Source organism: Brachyistius frenatus, unplaced genomic scaffold, assembly GCF_029030835.1.
Source record: "Brachyistius frenatus isolate BFR_SWC_R1_liver_20210118 unplaced genomic scaffold, ASM2903083v1 Contig_3, whole genome shotgun sequence".
Lineage (NCBI taxonomy): Eukaryota > Metazoa > Chordata > Actinopteri > Embiotocidae > Brachyistius > Brachyistius frenatus.
The window spans coordinates 8,108,841-8,132,567 of record NW_027210602.1 but is presented as its reverse complement, the minus strand read 5'-3'; the positions used below and the strand labels follow the sequence as shown (position 1 = coordinate 8,132,567).

The following is a 23,727-nucleotide window of genomic DNA, read 5'->3' as shown; positions in this document are numbered from 1 at the left end:
AAATCCATTGAATGCCTTTTGGCAAACCCAAGGAGGCTATCATGCATTTTACTCCGAGTGGCTTCCGACCAAGGCTTTTCATCTTTAGTTATTCAGATTGGCTGGACAGCCAGCTCGAAGAGGAGTCCTGGTGGTTTATAAAGTCTTTAATTTTACAATTGAGGCCACTGTGATCCTGGGAAACATAGAAATATTTGATTACCCCTTATTCCCTGATCTATGCCCCACTACAATTTTAGCATGGCAATATAAATTACATTGTAAATTTGACCATTTGAAGCAACAGGAAAGGGCCTGAATATTTTTTTAACTGAGAGATTTCACGTCATGATTATTAATATATTTAGTAAGCAACATAGTGCCAAAGGAGTGAAGGGCTTTTAATAGTTTATGAAGCGACTGTGTATATATATATATTTATATATAATTAACCTTCGAAGTAAAGAATAAAAATGTCTTCATCACGTTCACAAACATAATGTGTTGTGGAATGCATTGTGGCTTGCTCTTAAAGCTAAAAACACTAATGTGAAAATAATTACTGAACAAGTTAAAAAATATAGATACAAATCATAAACATTATAATTAAAAAGTTAAATCTACAAAAGTCACAAACTATGCAAAGATGTTTGTACAGACGTGAGTGGAAATACATAAATATGCAAGGAAATGCAGTGTATTCACAGAAGACAATGTACACGACACAAAGGTAAAGTTTGCCATTCTGATGGAGTGAAGAAAGAAGCAATTTGTTTTGCTCGGGGTTTTGCGCTGACGCCACTGCTGAGGTGTAGAGGATTCTTCATTATCCTTCTAGGTCTTGTTCCGCACTTTGTGATGTATAAGCACCGCATATCTCGTGGTAACTCTGTGCACTAAAATGCTCTCCACAAAGAGCTGCTTGGTTTTGCTGACGTTCAGGTTGTTAACTTGGCACCACAGTCCCTCGCCTCTCCCAGGTGGGCCTCCTTCCATTGTTGCTGATCTGGCTTATCACTATGGTGTCATCAGCAAACACGGTGATGGAGTTCAAGCTGTTATTGACCACAAATCAGCCAAGTCAGACAGAAACTGAGTGGATTCCTTTTTTATATATTTATATAAAAAAAAAATTAAAAAAAAAAAAAGGTAAATACATTTTTCATTTATCTGACAAAAAATAAATAAATAAAAGATATCTATTTTTTTTTTTTTTGGAGTAAAATTTGAAAAGCAATTAAGGGGTTGTTGTTGATCTCAACCCAGTAACATTTGCATTGGTTTCCTGCAGGTTTTAAGAACAGCTGTAGGGGAAACACAAAGGGAAATATGGCCAAAACTGCTGAGGCTAACATGTCTTTACTTACAAATATAATTAAGAGATGGCAAGAGTTCACAAGTTCAAGTGTGAGGGAGAATGACGGAGAGAGCTAAAGTGTGTGTTCTCGTGTTTGTGATAATGGAAAAGAGTTAGAGGAAGGAGTGAGTGAGGTGAGGCTGTGCATACAAAAGAGAGGAAGTTAGGTGATGCATATCTCGGGTGGATAGATCCTCTTTATGTCCTGCCATTCATGACGCAACACCGGCCTTTATTCTTGTGCTTTAAGTGTATTCATGATTTCTAAGGAGATAATCTCTGAACCTTTGTGTGATGAAACCCCTTTCAAAACTAGTCAAGACCTGTGATCCAAGACCTGTCACAGCTGTCATCAGCTCTTTGATGTTTAGCTGGGCTACATGTTGCCTAGTAATGCAAGATGCACAGGAACTATTAATTTGATCATACTTTTAGCAAATGAGCATTATTAAATATATAGTTATATGATTTTTAATTGAATGGCATGGAGGTTTGATGACTAAATTGTATGGTCTGATATAACGTGATAATACATTTTTTTGGATGACACCGCGGACGCGTCCTCCATTACACAAGCAGAGTGCTCCTTTATGGGTATAATTCTTTAGAGATACATGTAGAATAATAAATGATTGCTTACCTTGTTTGTGTACGTATTTTTTTTACAACAGACTTTACTGCGGACCACATGATATATACAGAGGGACTTAGAGGGAAAAACCTGCTGCACCTAATGTGGTCATCCATCATCTGCATAAATCATTACCATCATAAATCATAACGCTCAAATCACAGATAAACATGCATGCGAATGCACTTACATATATGCGCGCATTCTGACTCACTGAAACAGATACCGTCGGGGAGATCTCTGAGCTCTACCTGCATATCATGCTGTGCATCTCTTGCTTAATGCATAAACACAGAAAAAAACAAACTCAGTTTAGCTTCAAATGAAGTGATCGCATCCTACTCTCACTGGCCCACTTAGATGTGGGTCAATGCATTCTTGCGTCTAATGAAACACATTTTGTGTTGTTAGAGACAGCGAGAGAAGAGAGGCTAAACCCACTTAATCTCATTTAAACTTACCCAGCAAATTGACTCCTCCATATGTTTTATATAATAGTGATTACAATGACGCCTTCAACATTTCAAATGCAAATCTGAAGAGATGAGTGAATAAGTTGCCATTTTACTGACTGGAGTTCAGCTTGCTTCACACCCAGCCATTACATGCAAATTGTATCCACACAGTTTGTCCGCCATCTGTTTTTTTCCTTATTGATATCCTGCAAATTTCTGAAAGCTGTCATTGTAAAGTTTGTATTTTAACTCAAGCCCTAAAGGATGGCTGGAGGCTAAATACTGCACGTGCTGTCTGAATTTATAAATCCACATATTCATGCTCTCAGCATGAATATTCATCTGGTTACATAAAAAGAATGGGAAATCCACAGACTACGAAAAATATTTGGTGCATTATATTGCAGGGATTTCCCTGTTATTATAACACTTAGGCGATGCGCAAAAAAGTGTTTTTTTTTTTTTAACAGCCCCAAATAAACAGACAAAGCTATGCTTAGTGCGTAGGTTGTGCTTAGCTGAGAGAGTGAGAGAGCACAAATGTGAGATGGTGAGGATAAAAAAAGTTAGCAGTATAGCTGTGTGGACGTAGCAGTGCAGTGTGTGGATAGTTTTGGCTGTTTGTCAGTAAGCACACGTGTCTAGTTCACCACTTTCTGAATAATGTGAAGTGAGTTAGCCTCGGACTAAGAGACAATTAGCCTAACACGACCAGGCTCACTTAAGGTGGACGGACCTTTAAGGGGGACCAGCTTGTCTCATTTAAGTTATCATTTAAAATATAAATCTATTCTAATCCTGTTCTGAATTTTTTTTTTTTTTTTTAGAAACAATTTCATTAAAATTCAAACTCAAAAAAACCAAAACAACAACAACCGATACAATAAGAAATAAGAAAATAAGATAATTTGATAAAGGTTTGGAAAAGATAAGAATACAATTTTAACCACTTCATCTCTGCAGCTGGCTGCTGGATAACCATGTTAACCCAATGTTTGGTGATTATTTTTATGGCACACAGAAACATTGTGTGTTATTCTTCACCTTATCCTCCCACATGTTTGTGGAAATAAATAGTGGGAGCCACAAAGCACATTTAAAACACACAAAACAATATAGATAATTAAGATAATAGAATTGTATCATGACACATGTATCTTGTCATTGTTATGTTATGCTAATAGCCACAGCATCGCTGCTGTGACCTTGCCCCGAACAAAGTTAGAAGCCTTTAATGAATGGATTTTGTCTGACCATTAACACCTTACATTTCCACTGAACTCAGTCATGTTGTCACAGAGAGGATCCCAATTACACCATAACAACATCTACAGACGGTCACATCTTTTGTTCACAGCTGTGCTCCAACAAATGTGAATCTATACAATAATGAAGAAATACCACTTGGATTTAGATAATGAGAGGATTGAGTGCCATTTGTGTCAGAGTTAGAGCAAAAGAGAAATGCTAAGTATCGGTGTTGTGTAGATCAAGAGGTTATACAAGCACCAGCTCGCCAGAAATACTTTCTTTGTTTAATTGTTGTTTTCACTATGAGCACAAATATGCACAGTTACGGTGCTTTAATTTGCCTTCCTTTGTCTGTATTATATGCGGAGGATAGAGTTATTCCACTCACATACATGAGCACAAAAGTGCAGCTATGTTCAGACATAGACCTTGTTTGGTAAATAATGTCGGTTCAAACTGCTTGTCACTTCCCTCAATAACTTTTTTTTTTCACAAAGGATTGACACATTCAGTCGCGTTCGTATTCTCTGGCTCTCATTTCATGGTCTTTAGGGAAAGAAGGGAACATAGAACTTCACACGAACAGGGAGGGGAAATAGAGCAGGGTAATTGGAGCGCTGAGTAGGAGGCTTGTGATCCCTTTGAGAGTGGCAGACATATGTCTGTGGTACATCCAGCTGTCCAGACAGAGAGGGAGCTAATTACATCATGTTTGCACCATGCTAATGAGTATTCTAATTAAACACACATAAAGGCGTTAGAGGGGGCGGATGAAAGCAGGGACCGCTCTGGACATGTAACCTATGCTCTTGAAAGGACCACAACTTAGTCCTAAAAGTGCTTCTTTCTCCTTTGGAATGCCTGCATAGCAGCAGAGCTATTAGGATTATTTGTGAGGTGTTGCGTGTGCAATTATACCAAAGTAGGAGAGGTATTTACTAAGCTGCGCAATCGTGTCACACTGTTTTCAGTTTTCAGAGATATTCACCAAAAATACTGTACTTTTTTTAAAAGAAGCAGATAGATTCAAGCTAAGTGGCAACCCACCCATTGGTTTGTCATTTGCCATTTTGAATCCTTGAGTTTGTCATTTTGGACATCGCAATCTTGGTTTAATGGAGCCAGAAGTGACCATATTTGGATGAGTTGTGGGGGAGCGACAATGTGGATCTGACTGAGAACCTGAAGACAAACTGCCCGCCTACCTATACCAGAAACCTGACTGCACCCCAGGCCTGCCAATAAAACCAGGCATGCCCCCAAATGCCCCCCCTCCCCCCTTTGAGGCCTAATACCTAATTAATTAAATCATTTATTTCAGAAGGACCACCAGAACACTGATCAGATGGAATGAATTTAGGGAATGACACTACAAAGATGTGTGGCTAAAATGCAATCCTCGACTGTTTAGGATATGAGGATGTAAATGGGGCTTCTATTTGGAATGCATAAATCTTGCATAAAGTCTTTTAAGAGTATAATTTTGAGCGTCATACTTTGTCTTTTCAAAATACACATCACTACAGGGGACAGTTCAACATTCACAGGCCAGTCCTTTTCACTTCACTCTTTGAGAGGCTGTCCCAGGTTGGACACTGCACACGACATGCCTGTCCCCTGTGACTATGAGTTTGGGGCCTGAAAAGGGCAGTCGTACATCAGCCAAGTCATCTCTGAGATTTAAGGAGGAAGTTTGAAACTTCCAGGATCAACGCCAGCTTTTCATGTCTTCTTTGTTCCAACAGCCAGCAGCAGTTTGCAAACATGACTTTAGAGAGGTTAGATTGTTACGGGTTGGCAGAGATCGACAAAGGGCAGCAGGCATGTGTCCTTAAGTCTTCTTTCGTATGCCACGAGTCCAAATCAGTCTGAAATATTCAGGATATATCTTTGCCACCTATTGGCTTGTCTCTGGACATTAACATTGAATGCCGGAAAAAGTGCTGTGAGGCAGAGATGATTCCTTGCAGCGCAGCGACACAGTTTCCCTGTGATCTTAAACAGTAAATAGCCAACAGCTACACTGCTTCTACATATTTTCATTCAACACTGGTGGGAGTGAAGGACCCCTGACCATAAAGTTTGCCAAGTTTATTGGAGGCCTTTGCCAGCTTAATGTAAGTCCCACATTGGCTTAAACTGCAGAACCTTTTAGAAACAAAGACTTCACCTCTGTCTGTGTTGCTTTCATGGACGTAGCAGCAGTACTGATAGAGACTGTCGCAGGCAGGTGGAGGAAGACAATCCTTTGGAGAAATTACATAGGTTGCTCTCTTGTAAAAGGTCACCAGTTTCGTCCAGCTGTCCTGGTAAACAATGCTGTAGAACCGGCAGCAGAGGATGTTACTTTTCTTTCTACAACTGGAAAGTTCCACTTCTAAACTGAAGGAGTCTTCTTGATGACAAAACCTCCTCTTAGCTGTGTACCAGCACATCCTCCTTGTCACTACCGAGGAAAATAAATGGTCAATTACTTCTTCAAACAGAAGAAATGATTGGAACTGGTGGAGACTGGGGAGTAAAAAAACATCCGTAGCCATCCACTGCGTAAGGATGTAAAGATAGTCTCCAACTTACAGCAAGGCTCAACGCCATCAAACAACTGATGGCTGTTTGCAATGCAAGTGTTGAAGAAGGTGTGAGCAGAGAGTGTTTATTACAATACTCGTCTTTCCCCCCAGCACTTGAAGAAAATCATGTTGAAGGAGCATAATAAGCTTTGCAAATAACAACTCAGATGTCATCGTAAATAAAGCAGAACTGTGAGCTGTGCTGAAATAACTACGAGGCATTATGATGAGAGTATGACTACAGAAAAACACAAAAGGGGTCAATAAGGTAAATTAATAATATTTTCATGTGAAGGCCTTTCCCGTCAAATGAAGCACCATGAGCCACATTAGAGTTAGTCCTGTGACCGCTATCTTACAAGCAATGTACTCCTGCCATCACTCAGCAAAATATGTGAGGAAAAGTTATTGAATATAGATGAAGGAGATGTGTATGGAATCAGTTTGAAATTGCAGCTGGACAGTGTCAACATTTTTGAACTTTACAATAAGCACAATGCAGACTATACTGTATATTGTACAACATATATACAGTTGGACATGCACCAGCTATTTAATTAGGTATACCTTGCTGGAACTGGGTTAGACCACCTTTTTACCTTGAGAACTGCCTTAATTCTCCATGGTATTGATTGACCAAGGTGATGGAAGCCTTCCTGTCACATTTTGATCCATATTTACATGATAGCATCACCTTCATAATATGAATCTCCCATTCCACCACATCCCAATTGTGCTCTATTGGATCTGGTGACTGTGGAGGCCATGTTCAAGAACCCAGTGTAATATGATAGGAGCTTTGTGACACTATCCTGCTGGAGTTAACCGTTCGAAGATGCATACATTGGGTTTACAAAGGGATGGTCATGCTCTGCAACAACACTCGGTAGGCTATGGTGTTTAAAGGACGTTCAGTTGGTACGAAATTGACCCAAGTGTGCCTGGAAAACATCATAGACACCATTACACCGCCACCACCAGCCTGAGTTGTTGCTATAAGGCAGGATTAATTGATTCATGGTGGTTATGACAAATTTTCACCCTGTCATATGAATATTGCAGCTGAAATCAAGACTCATCAGACCAAGCAACATTTTTATAATCTTCTACTGTCAAATTTAGCTGAGGTTGGGCCTACTGCAGCCTCAGTTTCCTGTTCTTAGCAGACAGGAGTGGCACTCGATGTAGTCTTCTGCTGTTCAATGTGCTGTTAAGTCAGAGACGCTCTTCTGTAAACCTTTGAGTTACTATCACCTCTATCAGCCTGAACTGGTCTCGCCATTTTTGTCTGACAAGGCATTTTTGCAGAGAGAACCGCCACTTACTGGATGTTTTGTATATATACCGGATTGTTCTTTGTAAACCCTAGTGATGGTTGTGTGCAAGAATCCCTTTCGATCAGCAGTTGCTGAAATTCTAAAATCCGGACGGTGTGGTAACAATAACTATGCCACGTTCAAAGTTTCTTAAATCACCTGTCTTACCCATTATAAAGCTTGGTTTGAACAGATCCTATTCACCATATCTACATACCAAAATATACTGGAGTTTCTGATATATGATTTGCTAACTTGCTTTATAAAGTAGTTAAACAAGTGTAACTGATGAAGTGAGTGTATATATATATATATATATAGTACTTTGCACAACATGCCATGTTTTGCTTATATAATCATGGGTTTCTCTTATTTGCATAGTTATACAAGATACACAAGACTGTCAATACCAGTGGATGCTCCATTACCAATTACAATGCAATATGTGTTTATAATATTGATTATACAGTATTGTACAATCATACAATATTACTGAGTTGTTTTCAACAGCTGAAAGGATGATCTCCTTCTGTTTGAGTGTGTTTGACTGCTTGTGCAGAGAGATGTGCACTTCGGTTTTGTTTCTCTAGTTGTGTTGCTGAGTGAGTGTTCACAGCAAAGCCTGAGCTTTTGCTGCGAGATGTTTCTGTTTTTGTGCTCTGTTGAAATTGTCGAAGGTATGACAATTTGTGCAGCTGTCTTCTCTCCACTCACATCCACCTGAGAGGTAGATAAAGAGTTGTGTGAAGTGTTGTCAGCCTGTTTGATAACGTTTAAATCAAAGTTCTGCTCAGGGCATACTTGTCTGAGCCCTATGTTACACAGATCTGCTTCACACTGACAACAATCTCAGCTTGAGCAGCAAAAAGTTGAGCTGTGATAATTTTGAGCAGATTCTAAAAGCTTTCGAAATTGCTTCACCAGGCAAAACCCAGAGCGTTTGTGTCATGAAGACAATGTGGATTTACCTGTGGCCAAGTCGCAAATAGGCTGCTTGAGAGGTTAAGTTGTGAAGTATGGGCTTTTGAAAACACAAATGCTCAGAGGCAAAAATTGGATAAGAGAGCTAAGTGTTCCTCTGCCTTTTTCAGTGTGGAGAACAGTTCAAAGCTTGTGGCTCTTGAATGAGAGCAAAATGTCAAAATCTCGTACTAATTTGCAACAACATCTCAACGAGCTTGATTTGACCTGTGGGAAAGTGCTGACATTTAAAGGTTCCAAATTATTCACTTGCCACTATCTAATTTACTTTTTCCAGTGAATCAAATATGATATGTGATAGGACGGAGTCTCTTCAGGTCAAATCAATGCCGTTTATACTTCGTATGAACTTGTAACCGTACATGAAACTGGGACTAAATTAAACATGTCAAAAACCGGTTTACTCTCTTTTTACATTATTGAAAATATATGGTGACACCAAAATAGCTTTATGTTTTCATTATCATTTTATACAGTGTGTATTGTATACAGTATGTGAATAAAGAAAATGATCTTTCCATTAAAGCTGGTTAATTTGAATTGACCTTCAAATATCCAATAAATAATACAGATTTTCATCTCAATGTGAGTTCAATTGATGGTCACGTTAATTTTCCCCCGTTCGTCCGCTGTACTGCGTGTGCTTCACACCGGGCGGCTCCGCCCCCACTCCACACACACAAAGCAAAGCAGAAGCTCAGGTGAACGACTTGACAACTAAAGCCCAAAACAAATGTATTAATGGACAAACGTTGACTCTAAACTTCAGAAAATCGGGCCTAAACATCATTGAATCTGCCAACAGTGGTAAGGAAGTAATTGGAAGCTCTGCTGCTGATAATGGTAGCTGCCCTGGCAGAGCAGCAGCTCTCCTCACTGCACTCCCGAATCCTCCCCTCAGTGCTGTAGAATTTGGATCCTATAAAAAAAATTTTAAAAACCAGATACTTTTTGTTTAGTTATTTTATAATATTTGAATGCAAAACTGTTACATTTATGCTGACATATTAGTCTATGTGTCAAAATTGTTGCTTTTGCAAAAATATCCCAGTATATTGTAATATTATTTTAGGGCCATATCCCCACCACTCGCTCTTCATTCTTTCTAATCTTCACTCAGTATTTTGATGTCAGGAATCAATCAATCAATCTTTGCTGTTGTAAAGTTAAGTTTTGCTGCTGTTGAAACACCAATCTAATCCTGCTCTCAATTTATTAGTTTCTTTAAATGATAACAAAAAAAAAAACATCAATCCTTTAGCAATGAAAAATAACCGATACGAGTATTGATAAAGAACTGGACAGATAAGAGTATAGATAAGAGCAAATAAAATGTCATCCATACCCATCCCTTCAGCCTGCCTGACTATGGAAAGATAAGAAAATCACTTTTCAAATCCATTCACTATAAACTGTGTTTTACCAGGCTGTTGTGATTATTATTTTCATGGCACAAAGACATTTTTTTATATAAATATTGACATGATAATAGTCTAAAATGATGTTAAAATTAATAGTTTTTAGTCAAATAATTACTCACTCTCCCCCGACTGCTGCCACAGCTCCTATGCCCTCCGGAAAAAAGAGAAAAGCTTTTAGGATACATTAAATCTGAAAACCTTAAAAAGGAAAAAGAGATGCACTGTTGGACTTATCATGTTAAACCGACATGGTTACAGTTTGTTTTCCAGCTATGGTTTAGATGCTTGAGTATGAGGTAATTGAAATTTCAATTGCAGCAAACAAGACATGAGTATTGTGACAAAAAAAAATGTAGGTAGAAAGGTTCAATTGAATATTATTATTTGATTATTTAAGCTTTAATTAACATTTCCAAAATGGATAATTGGAAGAGTTCTGTGTGCTGGGCTTTCTGTTAATCTCTGGGAGACATTAGGGAAGTCGCTGCACCTCAGCTCTCTAAGCTATCTGAGCACATGGGATTTCATCATTTGCTTAATTGCTAACCCTAATTTCCTTTGCTGGCACTGTCACAGCCCCATTGTATTGTTATCAAATCACCAGGCACTGTAATTAACTTTACAATGTAACCACCACCTCTAAAACAGGCGCAGACCAGCTGTTAAATGTCTCTAACATCATTGTCCTTTCTCTTCTTGCAGAATGAGTATACATGTCCACGCCCCCTACCTGGTGCCTGGCTAGGAGATGTGCCTACCATCCATTAACCCTCAAAAAGGGTCTGCTTCGGATGGTGCAGCAAACCACAATGAGACGAGGAGAGAGACATATGCAGAGAACCCATCGCACTCCCATAATTCACATCTAAGGATACATTTAAAATGGTACTCCACGGTAACGAAGGCAACCACGGACTACGACACTGAGGAGATAATTTTGTTTTTCTTAAGATTTTATAATGTCTTTCTTTTTTTCGTGGCCTGTGGTCTTTGGTCATCGGCTTTGCTGCATCCCATCATGCTTCATCACCACGTGAATACTGACACTGATGGTTGCGGACATGCAGTCTAACTGTATGGCGAACAGCAGAGCCTTGAGAGAAGGATGGTTCTAACCAACATGGGAGCTTATTGTATAGACAATAATAGCGCATTGTCTCCATGAGGACGACGGGGCATTGTACAAATTCAAGAGGCTTTAAAAAAAAAAAAAAGTGTAAACTGAGCAATGATAATGAAAATGCACTGAACAAGTAGCTCTGACCGCTCTGCTAACACAGCTGTGTATAATTTAAAGTGGGTTTATTTTGATTGCATTTGAAGCATCATTCTATCATCTTTCAGTACTGTTTTTTTTTTTTTTTTTTTTTTTTTTAAGAGAGGCTGATCAAAGGCTATGATGGTGTAAATGTGCTTCACTGGAGCAGAACAACTAAGAAATGAGTTTGTGTGCACCTGTCAGTCAGGAGGAATCTGCTTCATCCGGTGGAAATCAAGTCAGCAGCTGGAATATTGTTTAAAGCTTGCGGAAAAAATTGACAGAAGAGAGCAGACTCCCCTCCCCTGCCAATGACTTTTGGTGAAGCTTTTGTTTGTTTGCTTTTTTTCAAAGAAAGTTTTTATCTAAGTTGTTTCTAATTGCAATCAAACCTCGACTTATCTAGTTTGATTTGGAGGACAGGAACGGCAATCAGAAGCAAAACGATGGAAAAAAGTTTAAAAAAAAATTAAAAAAAGCTCCTATCACAATGGTAAAATGTAATTTTCTGAAATTATAATGTTGTTAATGTTGTACTTTATAAATATGTGTTTCTGCCATTTTCAACACCAAATACCAAACAGCCAAACGGATGGATCTTTCTTGGCCTTTGGCTCTCCCTCTTAAATTCTCTCCAAAATCAAAAGAAGCCTCAACTCCCCTCACGTCTAGCAGTGCTACGTTACTGAACCAGCTTTTTTTTCATGTGTGTAAATGTGTGCGTCTTTGTGAACAAATGATCTTGCGACGACAGTCGAGATAACTTCGAGCACTGCTTTATATTGTTTGACTTCACTTTCCTTAAAATGGTCAACCCCTGCCTCCCCTCAGAGACTGCAGATGTTGCTGTGTGCTGTGTGCTAGTGTTTCATTCGTTTTGAGTTCTTAATTATATCTGAGACACACTGAGTCGTGGGTTGTTTGTTTGAACCTTTAAGCGTTTCTACACTGGAAATTGATAATTTTCTATTGTACATTTCTGCTTTCCCCCCTTGGATTTGTTGATATTTAGTAAGCAGCTGTATTCTTTGTTCACTTTCAACAGTATGTTTTATAATGAAAATAATGACTTTATTGGTGAGCAATATGAATTGGTCAAATTAAAATATCCATTAATCATTGTCTGTGTGTGTATGGAGCGTTTCCTTCGCTGTCCACTGTAATTTAATGAGGTCCTACTCTGTTGCACGTCTCCATTCACACCCGCTGAAACCTGTCCTGTTCCCCACAGGTCTGCAGTGACGAGGCTGTCACATCAACGTTAGCCTCATTAATTTAGAGAGCAGAACATTGATCTCTGTTCGACCGTTCTGTTCACGGTGACGCTCGCTGCGGGCCCCACCAGCCCTCTAATTACGCTTCCTGTGTAATGTGTTGCATATCTCGAGAGGGGGGCCCCTGCTTAGTGAATTTGTTCCACGTTTGCTGCACTCGGAACATGTCAAGCTGTCAGCTCAGAGGTCCAGATGGCCAATCTGCCCGGCGCTCCCTGTGGTATTTTCACACAGAGTCCTCTCTACCTATCTCCCCCATGCTACTGCATCCCTCCCTCGTTCGTTCTGTCGTCCTCTCCGCCGGGTGCCCACATCTCACTCACTTTCACTCGGCTTCTTCCCCCTTATTATGACATTTTCAGTCCTCTGTGTGTTCGCCTCACTCTAATTCCCCTCTTCCTCCCCATCTGTTTTAAAGGGTCAGTTCACTCAGCTCACCAAAACAGATTCTCTCTCTTATCCCTGAACTAACCACACGGAGAGTAGAGATTTTACACTCCCGCTGTCAAATGGGCGGACAAAAACAGTAGACAGTTACAACAAAAACTCAACATTGTACCCTTCATGAAGGTAGGTTTGATTGCAGTGTTGTTGCATATAGTTTGAGTTAGAAGTGAGTCAAGGTTGAGAGAATTCTGTTTTCTCCCCGATATGATGCAGTTGAATGGTGTTTTGGTTGTGGTGCTAAATGCACTGAAAAACAACATTTACTTTTAAGAAAAATGCTGTCAGTGAAGTCTGTGGACTATTCAGAGTAAATGACAATGTTTCTGTAAAAATACGTTGTTGTAGAATTTATTAAATGTGATATTTAAATAGTAGTAGAGTAGCAAAAAAACAAAAAAAACAACCTCACTTCAAATCTAATGGAGTTCTCCAAACCTGGGCACATAAAAGTGAAAGTATCAAGCCAGTATTGAAATGGGTAGTTCATTAATCAGTAAGGCTTTATTGACAGCACACTGTCGAGACAGACAGGAAACATGCAAAGAGGATAGGGTAGTCGGCTTGCAACCAACAGCCAATTTTGCAATCGATCAAACCAGCAGTTGTTTAATAGATTAATCAATCAATTGTCTGGTCTTAAAAAAGGCAACTTAAACTTACTAATAGCCCAAAACCCAAACATATTCTATTGGCAAAGATATAAAACTGTAAAAATGTGTCAATCTTCCTATTTTGCGAGTCTGAAAACAGCATGTTTTTCTTAGATGCCCAGATCAAACTAAAATAAATAGACAACAATTGCTTAACTGTTCCAGACATTTATCCAGCCAGAACGGTACACATTTTTAGGTTCCAATTTCTAAGTGTCTAAGAGAAGGATTAAATCAATAATTTACATATTATTTAATAATGAAAATAACTCCAGCAGTGGTATATGAAAACTAGTTTTAAGAATTTGGTGAAACTAGCCTTTAAATATCTTGTCTTCTTCCCCCTGTCATACATTGTGTACATCTCTCAGTGCTTGGTATTATCTTCTGTACTGCTCTCTCTCCTTCCCTCTCCCTTCCTGTGTATCTGTCTCATCCGCCGCTGTTTTCTATGATCTCCGTAACTCTGCCTGCGTCTCCGCCGCTGCATGTGCAGTGGCAGCACAGACAGGGCTGTATGCCTGAGAGCAGACAGCATGCATAATTCATAAGGCCTGGGCTCCCTGTTGACCCGAGTCCAAACAGTTGGCAGTCTATAACACTTGCACCGAAAGGCCCCAGGAAGAAGATGTTAGAGTATAAGGAAAATACTGATGTAAGATTTATGAAGGCCCTCCCATGACATTGTCAACGACGCAACTTTCAGACATCATCTCCATCTCCCATAAAGATTGGATGATAAAAGAATAGTTTAAAGTGGGTGTAAATTTCCAAAGCAAATGCATGCACATACAGACCAAGTAGGGCAATAGATTACAAATGAGAAAATCTGCAATACAGACAAAGATTTGATTAAAAAAACAAGACACTATCTCAAGTATTTATGATATTGTAAGAGGTCAGATTTCATGGTACTTTAAAATTAAGATCCCAATAAATAAGATGGGAAAACACAGACAGAATATAAAGGGCCAGCTGTCAGAAAAAAAGAATATCCAGACAGACAGTGTTGGTGCAAGAAAAAAATAACAGCAACTATCAGCAGGCCTGTTGAGCCTTGATGTATATTGTTTCATTCCTTGGAAGATTTTCTGATTGGCAAAGGCGTGCAAGAAAACAGCAAAACAGCCCTTTTGATTCTCATGTTCCTCCTCCTCCTGGTCTTCACTTCAAACAAATGTGCCACTAATAACTTTGCCTAACCTCGCTCCAGCTGACTCACAGGCGAATCATTCTTTTTGTGTCAGCCATGTTAATTTGATTTGACACTTCTGTGAAGTTTCATTCAAGAGGCGTTTTTTTCAGCAGCAATGTGTCTGCCTCTCTAGGAATGACTCCTAATCACTCATAACTTCACATAATCTCCAACTTTGGAGAGCAGCTCGCTGGGTGGCTTTCACTTTAATTACGACTGTTGAAGCAATTAGTCAGTGCCTGCTCGGGAGAAATGAGTTCAAAGCTAAAATACCAAACTCTGTCAGCGAATGAATGGCGACTTTTTATGTAAGCATCACGGCTTTCTCAACCCACACCGGGAGTGGCATTCAACAGATCATCTGCCTCAGCCATCTGCTGCTTACACGGGGACGGCAGGGATCTGGTTGAGATCATCTCCGATACCATCATCGCCAACTGCTGGTCTGATGCTTTCTCCTGTTTCCACCTCCTTTTTTTTTTTTTTCTTTTTTTTTTTATAAATCTTTAATCAGGATGATAAAACAGTGTCATAGAAACTAAGGATGTGTTTGCTTTCTGTTCATGTACCACTGAACTTGTAAATCCAGTCCATAAAGTAAGAGACCTCAGCATTTATTAAAGTTAACCAGTGGCGGCGCCAGAGATTTTCCTTTGCTGGGGTTGAGAGTTTGCTCTGACATTTAGGGTTTCCCTTTAATGTGCAGGTTGCCACAGTTTAAACCCTTAGAGCCCAACATCACAGCAAATTCATATCCCTTCTTCTCGGTTGATTTGCTCAGAATGTATTCTTTGCACCGAGGTGCAGCATGTATTAAATGAAACTTGACCTTTCTAACACTGCTAGGTGCTTGTCCTTGTAACAAAGTTTTGGCAAAATGTTACATTAAATCTAATTACAGTTACAATCTGCATACAGCCATGCATCCATCTAGCCTGGCGCACCCAGACCCAAATTCACTGCATGAATATATGGGTCTCGGTATGCTTCATAGGGAATTGTTTGCAGTCTTTCCATCCTACTGGGCGCAGACCTCATTTTAACCAATCAGTGTGCACCAAAACCAGCCAACACTGCCACAAGCTGTGACCACCTAAGGCCTGTGTCCACCAAAGTGTTCTTTCCTGAGCATAGCATTTAAAAAAAAAAATGTTTTAATTGGAGTGCCGCATTTTCTAAATGCCAGCAGCGTGATTATTCCCTGAGCGTTTATTCAGCGATGAGCACTGAATGTTCTGGGGTTTTACTCTTCACCAAAAGTTTAAAAGTGTTGAACTTTGGGTAAACAGCTGCGCTAGTCACTGTCACTTTTTACCCGGCCGTCCAATTACATTGAAGGAGGGGATGGGACAAACACACTTAACCAACAACACTGGTCCCTGATTGGTGCGCCTTTCAGAGTGTCTAAGTGAACGCTACCAGCATACATATGGGTGACAGTTGTGCAAAGTCAGGCGAGCATCCATCTCCATACCCTCAACTCTTGTTTGAATTATGATTAACTTTTAATTGCATATTTATATCACATATTGAGTGGATGTAGCCTCCAAGTATGACAATTGTAGCTAATACAGAAACACCTTAAAGTGCAATACTACTGGGGGCCATTAGGGGTGAGCTACAAAAAACCTCTGGCTCCATAAAGTCCCATTTAAAAAGCAACAACTTCTCTGATGAAATACAAACTTGCTTTTATTATTTCGTCATTTGCTAAATTCACTACTTCTAATCAGTACTGTGGCAGTCTTTCTGAAAATAATTCCATAATTAATCAGATATTAGGCCTCAAAGAGATGTATGTTTTAGGTGTGTCTGGGGTGTATTTAGGGTTGCTAGTATGTGGGTGGGCACAGCATCCTCAGGTTCTCTATCAGATACCAATTTTTAAACTCATGCTTCATGGTTAAATAAATTACGAAGTCCCGGTCCTTCACAACGTACTGCTCATCAATATAAACGGCAGAATTTAAGCTTTCTGATAACTATACTTTACTCTTCTGTGCCGCAAAGTGTTTTAGACTCATCCATTTTTAAAAATCATCACAATTTCTGACTTTAAACAATAAATAATGTATTTGTAGGTCGACTTCATACACAAGTTATGAGCACGCATATCACATGGGCACATGTCACAGTGAGCTCCCGGTTTGATCCCAGCTGGAACTTTGCATGACATTCCTCCCATTTCCTGCAATTACTGTCAAATAAATGCAGAACATGCCCATTAAAATATCCTTTAAAAAAAAAAAAGTTTGCTTTCCCTAGCAATGATTTAAAAGCTGGAGTCAAAATACATACGAGTGAATAAAACTGATATTTTTTGTTCTAAGTATAAAGTCAGAGTATTTCACCGTCATGGTTATGATATCAACAGATTATATACAATAAGACTATATGAAAACATATTTCTACTGCCAGCCTCTTATGGAGAGATACATCTCAAAACATAACAATTTCAAGAGGTACATTAGTGTTTCCTTGATATATATATATATATAAGATCTATGTATTTTCATATCAAAAGATTGAAGATCTGGAAAGCTTCAACTGTTCTAAAAAAAAAACAAGACATAGCACAAAGGACTTGCCCCTAGAAGAGCTTGAAATTGATGGCAGTGAAATTAGCCTGAAAATAGTCGACACACGTACACACGCACACGAGCACACATGCAGCGCTGGTTCAACAACAGCGACTGTCACTCTGTGTTAAACACAAGGCGAGTTCCAGGGCTATATATGTAAGCACAAGCCTGCCTATACGGAAGCAACACACCTCTGAATATGACATGTCACATCATGATGCCACAGACATAGCTTGACACAAGCAGCACGCAACAGGCACAAGTCCACATTTCAGTCTCAGAGTCTGACATCAAAAACTCCAATGAGCAACACCTGCATCAACAGTATCCTGTTCCCTAAAGCTAATGTTAAGTGAATGAGCAAAAGATAGGCCTCAGAATTTGTGCCTCAACCAACAAATGGATTAAATTTAAAACAAGCACGGGTGGGCCGGATAAATTACAAACTTACCATTAAATACCTTCATAACTCCTTCTGTGGTTAAGTCATCCTTTTCATGCTTTTCTTGGTCCTGGCCAGTAACTCCTTCTTCATGAGACCTATAAACGTCACCTGTATCGACCCTATTGAATTCACAGTCACACTCGTATCCTGCTTTTGACTCAATCTCCACACACCAACTGTTCTAATACACCCACTTCTGCTGCTAAGGTGTGCTCTGGCTAACAGGAAGCGGACGTCAGGTTAAAAGTTTCATACTGTCCCCAATTGGCTGAATCAGGTTACCTGTGTTGGTGATGTGTGTTTTTTAGTCCAAAAATATATTGATTTTTAATATTTAAAATGTTGATTAATGTAGGCTATTTATTCCTTTTTTTCAAACTATAAATTCTACAATTCAAAAAGTAAAAGTGATGATAAATAATATTTCTTAGGGTTGCAAGGGTGGTGCTTTGGCTGTGATAGAGGTAGCTCCCCCTTATGTTCTGAGCTATGATGATACAACAAATACCTCTTTCTACCTTGTATTTTTAGAGCAATTCCACAAATAACTTATAAGCAACTGTCAAGAGATTAGAAAGGAAATGATTTGTTTAAGTTAATGAAGAATATGTACAGACTTTATGTTTGGTTACTATGAGCATGCCACACACCTACAGAATATAAACCTATATTATATGGACTACTATCAGTGGGCCAGCACCAAGTGGCCACACCTTGACAAATCATCTCCACCAACTGCAGGGAAAAACGCTATCTACAGCATCATGAACTGGAATAGATGAATCTATCCCGAATAATCCACTTGATATGCAGCAGCAGGCTAAGACATGCCAGAAGCTGATAATTATCATCTTACGGATATTAAAATCTGCAATTCATGCCTTGGAGCAGAAAGTCTCTTTTTATGAAATGCCATTTAGCATCGACAAGCAGCAGACGACCATCGGGTACCTGGTTTGAGCTTATGGTTTGCGCTGAGTGCAGCTGGTTGGAGCAGCAAATTAAAAGTGTTGAGCAAGAGCTCAGCAGTGTAGATGGATTTATGATATGATGACAAAGTAAAGCATATTCTCTCATGAGCATATTACTTTGAGCTGAAGCATTCTTTGTAATGTTCAGCTGAATATGAAGCGTGAAGAAAATGTGAATGTGACTACCTCTCCTTCTCAAACCACATTGATTTTACAATGAAGCCAATTATGCAGGGGGCTAATTGTGTGTGAGAGAGCTGTCAATTGTACATGCTGCCAGCATACAAGCTTGCAAAGAACCTATAGGAAAGGACGACCAGCGAAAACTATAGCCCATGCCACTCAAGCATGAGTAGGTACATAGCATGAAAGCATCATTACAGATCTACCAGATGTACAAAAAAGAGAAAAAGGTAGCTCAGCCACAACAAGTACCTCATTATAAGCATGATATTTGTGCTGACGTTAATACCCGGCATAGAAGACATCGAAGAAGCAAGGCTACTTTTCATCTAATAATGTTAGAGTGAAGCAGTGACCTCCGACATCTTAGCTGATTATTTGGAAAATCTCAGCTGTTGACCATAGCAGGGATTGAAAAACGGAACCTGTTTTCTTCTCCAAAAAGCTATTTTGAAGCATAATTAGATTATTAGCAGGTTCGGCACCTTAACCGTGAATTTAAGAGTAGTTATTCTTACTTTGGACATGTGTGGTTGAAATTAGCATGCATAATGGACGCATATTTTGCAAAGCGGTGCCTCTGGAAAGTTTGTGTGTGCTGAAGTGTGTGTGTGTGTGTGTGTGTGTGTGTGTGTGTGTGTGTGTGTGTGTGTGTGTGTGTGTGTGTGTGTGTGTGTGTGTGTGTGTGCGAGAGAGAGAGAGAGAGAGAGAGAGAGAGAGAGAGAGAGAGAGAGAGAGAGAGAGAGAGTACTGGATGTGTCCTGTGACATTCTTGCTGCTCTCCAGAGTAATGACTGTCTGGAGTATTTCTCCATAACAAAGTGGTTTAAATGTTGACTCAATTAACTTCAGGACTGGGTTTCTTTAGGGAGATGGGATGTTTGAAATGAGACTAGAATTATCAAGATATGCATGAAAAACACATGGATGATACACTGCATATAATTTGTTGCACAAAGTTAAAAGTAAAACATAAATGCAAATAAAGTTAGGTTTATAAATGAGTCAGAGTTAAAAAAATAAAAAAAATAAAAAATTTAAAACACAGGCAATGGAAATTATGTCAGACAATAAAATTAAATACAATGGACACTCCAGTGTTACAAAACAACGTATCATTCATGCACAACACAAACATTAATACATGGTCAGTGATGCGGTGTGGTAAGTCCGGGAGAGATCCTCGGTGATGTGCACACACAGAAATTTGGTGCTGCTCACCCGCTCCAAAGCAGAACCGTTGATGGTCAGAGGGGGGTGTTGGGTGAGGGTTCTCCTGAAGTCTATCACATAAAAGTTACAGACTTTTTCGTCTATAATATATAGTTATATATATTATAACAGTATAGTAGTATAGTATAACTATAACTATAACTATATATATATATACAGTTGTAGTCTATAACCTCCTTTGTAAAACAAAGTTTTACTATTGCATTGTCACATCATAAAAAAGTTAGTTGTTTATTTTTCAGCAGTGCTTCTTTTTTAGTTTGTCTGTGGCATAACTGGCAGTCTCCCATATGAGTTGTACCAAAAGGCAAGAGTAAGTCTGAGCACTTGTTTTCATCGAGAGGTTTTAGAAAGAATAAATAAACTTGGAGGATACATCTGACAGAAAAAGTTGGATTATTGCTCCTTTGTTGATGTTTCCATCACACTTAAAGGCCCAATTAAACATAAAATTAACAAATTGAAATTAAAAAACAATGATGACATCTGATCCTCCTTGACATCAGCCATTGGTTTGTGAACTGCCGCCAGTCTGGCCGTCATCATCTTGTTTTTCTTAAGCCAGAAGCGGCCATATGTGTACGAGCTGGAGAGGCGCGAGCGATGGATCTAAGTTACTTATACCGGTAACCTGACTGACTGCAAGCCAGACATGGAAAAGAACTGCTCGACTTTTGAGTTTACAAGAGACGTTTAAACTTTTTAAATGGGAGTCTGTTAGAACCAGTTGTTTTGGGGGTTTCTTTTGGAGTCAGCCCCCAGTGGCCCTCAGTGGAATTACACTTCAGGGCACTTTGGCTTCACTTTTCAGATCTGGAGACTGCGTCTAATTTTACATAGTCTATGCATCTGACACATTGTTGCCTGTAGTACAGTGAAAATATATTTCATCTGACCCTCACTACATAATATTGTGTTGCTCCACTGTAGAGGATTTAGAGAATTGATTGATTATCTGCTAAAATATGAAGTGTTTAAGAGGGCTGGGTATTTTCCACATCACAATGATATTACCAAACATACAGAAATCAATGAGTTGTGTCTCCTGGGGGAGGCATATTGATTGACGAATGAACCACCAGAAAAGTCATGAACGTAGAGATGTTCCTAGATCTGATATTAAGCTAATGAGTACAACAGAAATGTTGTCAAAGATTATTTGAATTCAGCTGAAGACTGGATGAACTCTGTATGTAATAAACGGTATAACAACCTGGCTCCACCTCCAGCAGCTACAACACTAACATGCTGCTTACTGACTGACGCTTCACTAAAAATAATCGAATGATGTCATATAATGATGTCAATATAATGTATCATACAATATGAATCACAGACACAGAATGCATATATTTACTTCAATACTTTTTTTTTTACTGCTAATACTTTTATGAAAGTAGGATTAAAATAGTATTTTTAGATTGCTGTATTGGTATTTCAATTTAAGTGCAGGATCTACATATTTGTTCCACCACTGTTTATGATACTAGAGATTAAACATGAAACTGGCTCTTTGTGTCTCGAGGTGCTGTTGTTAAGCATACTTTTTTTCTTCACTCCCTCACTCTAGCTGTCTCTCTCTGCTTTAAAAAAAAAAATCCAATCTTGTTCCAAATAATCACGATAAATGGAACTGATTTGAAATGTTCAAAACAGCCAAATTCAGAAATGGGCAAGAAAGATGTTTTGAAGATAAATTTAATAGCTTGGTTATTATAATGATTCTTGTTGTTCTAGGTTTTGTACCCTCATGGTTGAAATGCAGTTATTGTTAGTCACTTTGGATAAAAGCGTCAGCTAAATGAAATGTAATGTAATGTAATAATGCATAATGTTATTCGGGGTTAATTTATAGTTTTTTTGGTCATAAAAAAAGGGCATATAATTTCTGAGTGTTCCTGAAGATCATGGTTGTATTATTTAATATGAAACTAAATAAACCATCCATCCATCCGTTTATAGACAGAACACAAACCTGTGTGGCAAAAAGATGCAAAGCAATAGAATGAATGTTATAGTCAATACAAGCTTTTTAACAAAAATATTATATTGTAATTAAATTACATAACTTGATACATGTTACTCCTTAACACTGCATATACAAAGGATAAAAGAAGCCCATATACACATATACACATCCAGTACATATTTCTTCTAACCTTTTTTCGGCTTCATTTGTCGTTCTAACCCTTCCTTGTTAACATCCTATTTCCGTGTCACCCATGAAGAAAAGGGATTACGTTTAATATGATTCAGTCTGATGCAAGAGCCAAGTAAATAAATAAATAAAAATAGAACCTGTTCAAAGTCGATTGTGTTTTTTTAGAGACTGCCTCACAGGTTTTGGAAATTTTATATTTGAGGCCTCGAGTAGTGTTTTTTTGGTTTCACTTGTCATTCGGGTGACACGTATTTGACAATATTGTCCCTTTACATCTAATTCTTTAAACTCGATATTAATTCATTTTAATAATGCATTTTAATTGTGTGTTTTATTGTGTTCATTGTTTTTGAATGTCAAATCAAATCTTCATGTTATTCTGCGTTATCGCTTTTTGTTTTTGACAGTTCGAACACTTTTGAATTAAAGATGCTGTAAAGTAGAAATACAAATGAGTTTTAAATTAATCACACCACAGAAGTGGGCGGCACAGTGGTGCAGTGGTTAGCATGGTCGCCTCACAGCAAAAAGGTTCAGGGTTCGAATCCGGGCCTGGGCCTTTCTGTGCGGAGCTTTCATGTAGTTTCTCTCCCAGTTTCCAGGCTTTTATAAGCGTTTCACCGTGTGAGAGGAGGAGCCACGCAGAAGGTCATATAAACCGGCTGTGCGGTAGCTCGGTGACGTACTGAAGCTAGCCTTCAGCCCCGCCTCAAAAAACCTGAGCTGAAGACGGATGAGAAACTGTTCAACGGGTCTAACTCCACATTTCAGTGCGACGTTTTCAAACTTTGCACATGCTTTCAGCAGCTCATTGCACAAGTATATCATGTATTGAGAAGCAAATCTTGGAATTTGCTTTACAGCATCTTTAATACTTGTCTTACCAATTTAGTGTGGTAATGTTTGTTTGGAATGTGTGCTTAATGTGTTTGGACCCTTTCATTTCTATCACTATCAACAGTCATGTTTGAAGCATCAGCTCTTGTTGAACGCTTTCCGTTGTCTTTTCTTACAATGTTACTCATGTAAATAATTATCAGACCGCTATTAAAGCTGACAGGGTGATAATTGACATTAAACTTAAGGTGCCTTTTGAACGTGTTTTGATGTATTTACAAGCGGCAGACAAAAATAGGTTCAAATGAAGTTGGTTGAGATAATCAGAGCCACAAAACAACCATTCTTTTTGTGACTTGCTATCTTTAACGATCAAATTAGTGAATAATCGCCACCTGAGCTTTATATAAGACTTAGAAGCAACTGGTTAATCGCCTACACATTGTAGGTCCATAGATGTTCAATAATTATCTCTTGTTTGTGCAGGTGGGCGGGGGCGGAAGTATGGGAACATTAGATATATGCTGCGT

At 38.8% G+C, this 23,727-nt stretch overlaps 1 protein-coding gene across 2 annotated transcripts in view; it reads left to right on the top strand.

Moving 5' to 3' along the window:
* lrrtm4l1 (leucine rich repeat transmembrane neuronal 4 like 1) overlaps positions 1-12,340 on the top strand; it is a 58,381-nt gene extending 46,041 nt beyond the window's left edge. For both annotated transcript variants that reach the window (XR_011311179.1, XM_069705122.1), the window contains exon 3: positions 10,664-12,340. Coding sequence is in view for 1 of the 2 variants with exons in the window: in XM_069705122.1 (XP_069561223.1) it covers positions 10,664-10,729 (66 nt within the window). In the remaining variant the exon portion in view is untranslated. The remainder of the gene's footprint in view (positions 1-10,663) is intronic.
* The last annotated feature ends 11,387 nt before the right edge of the window (positions 12,341-23,727 follow it).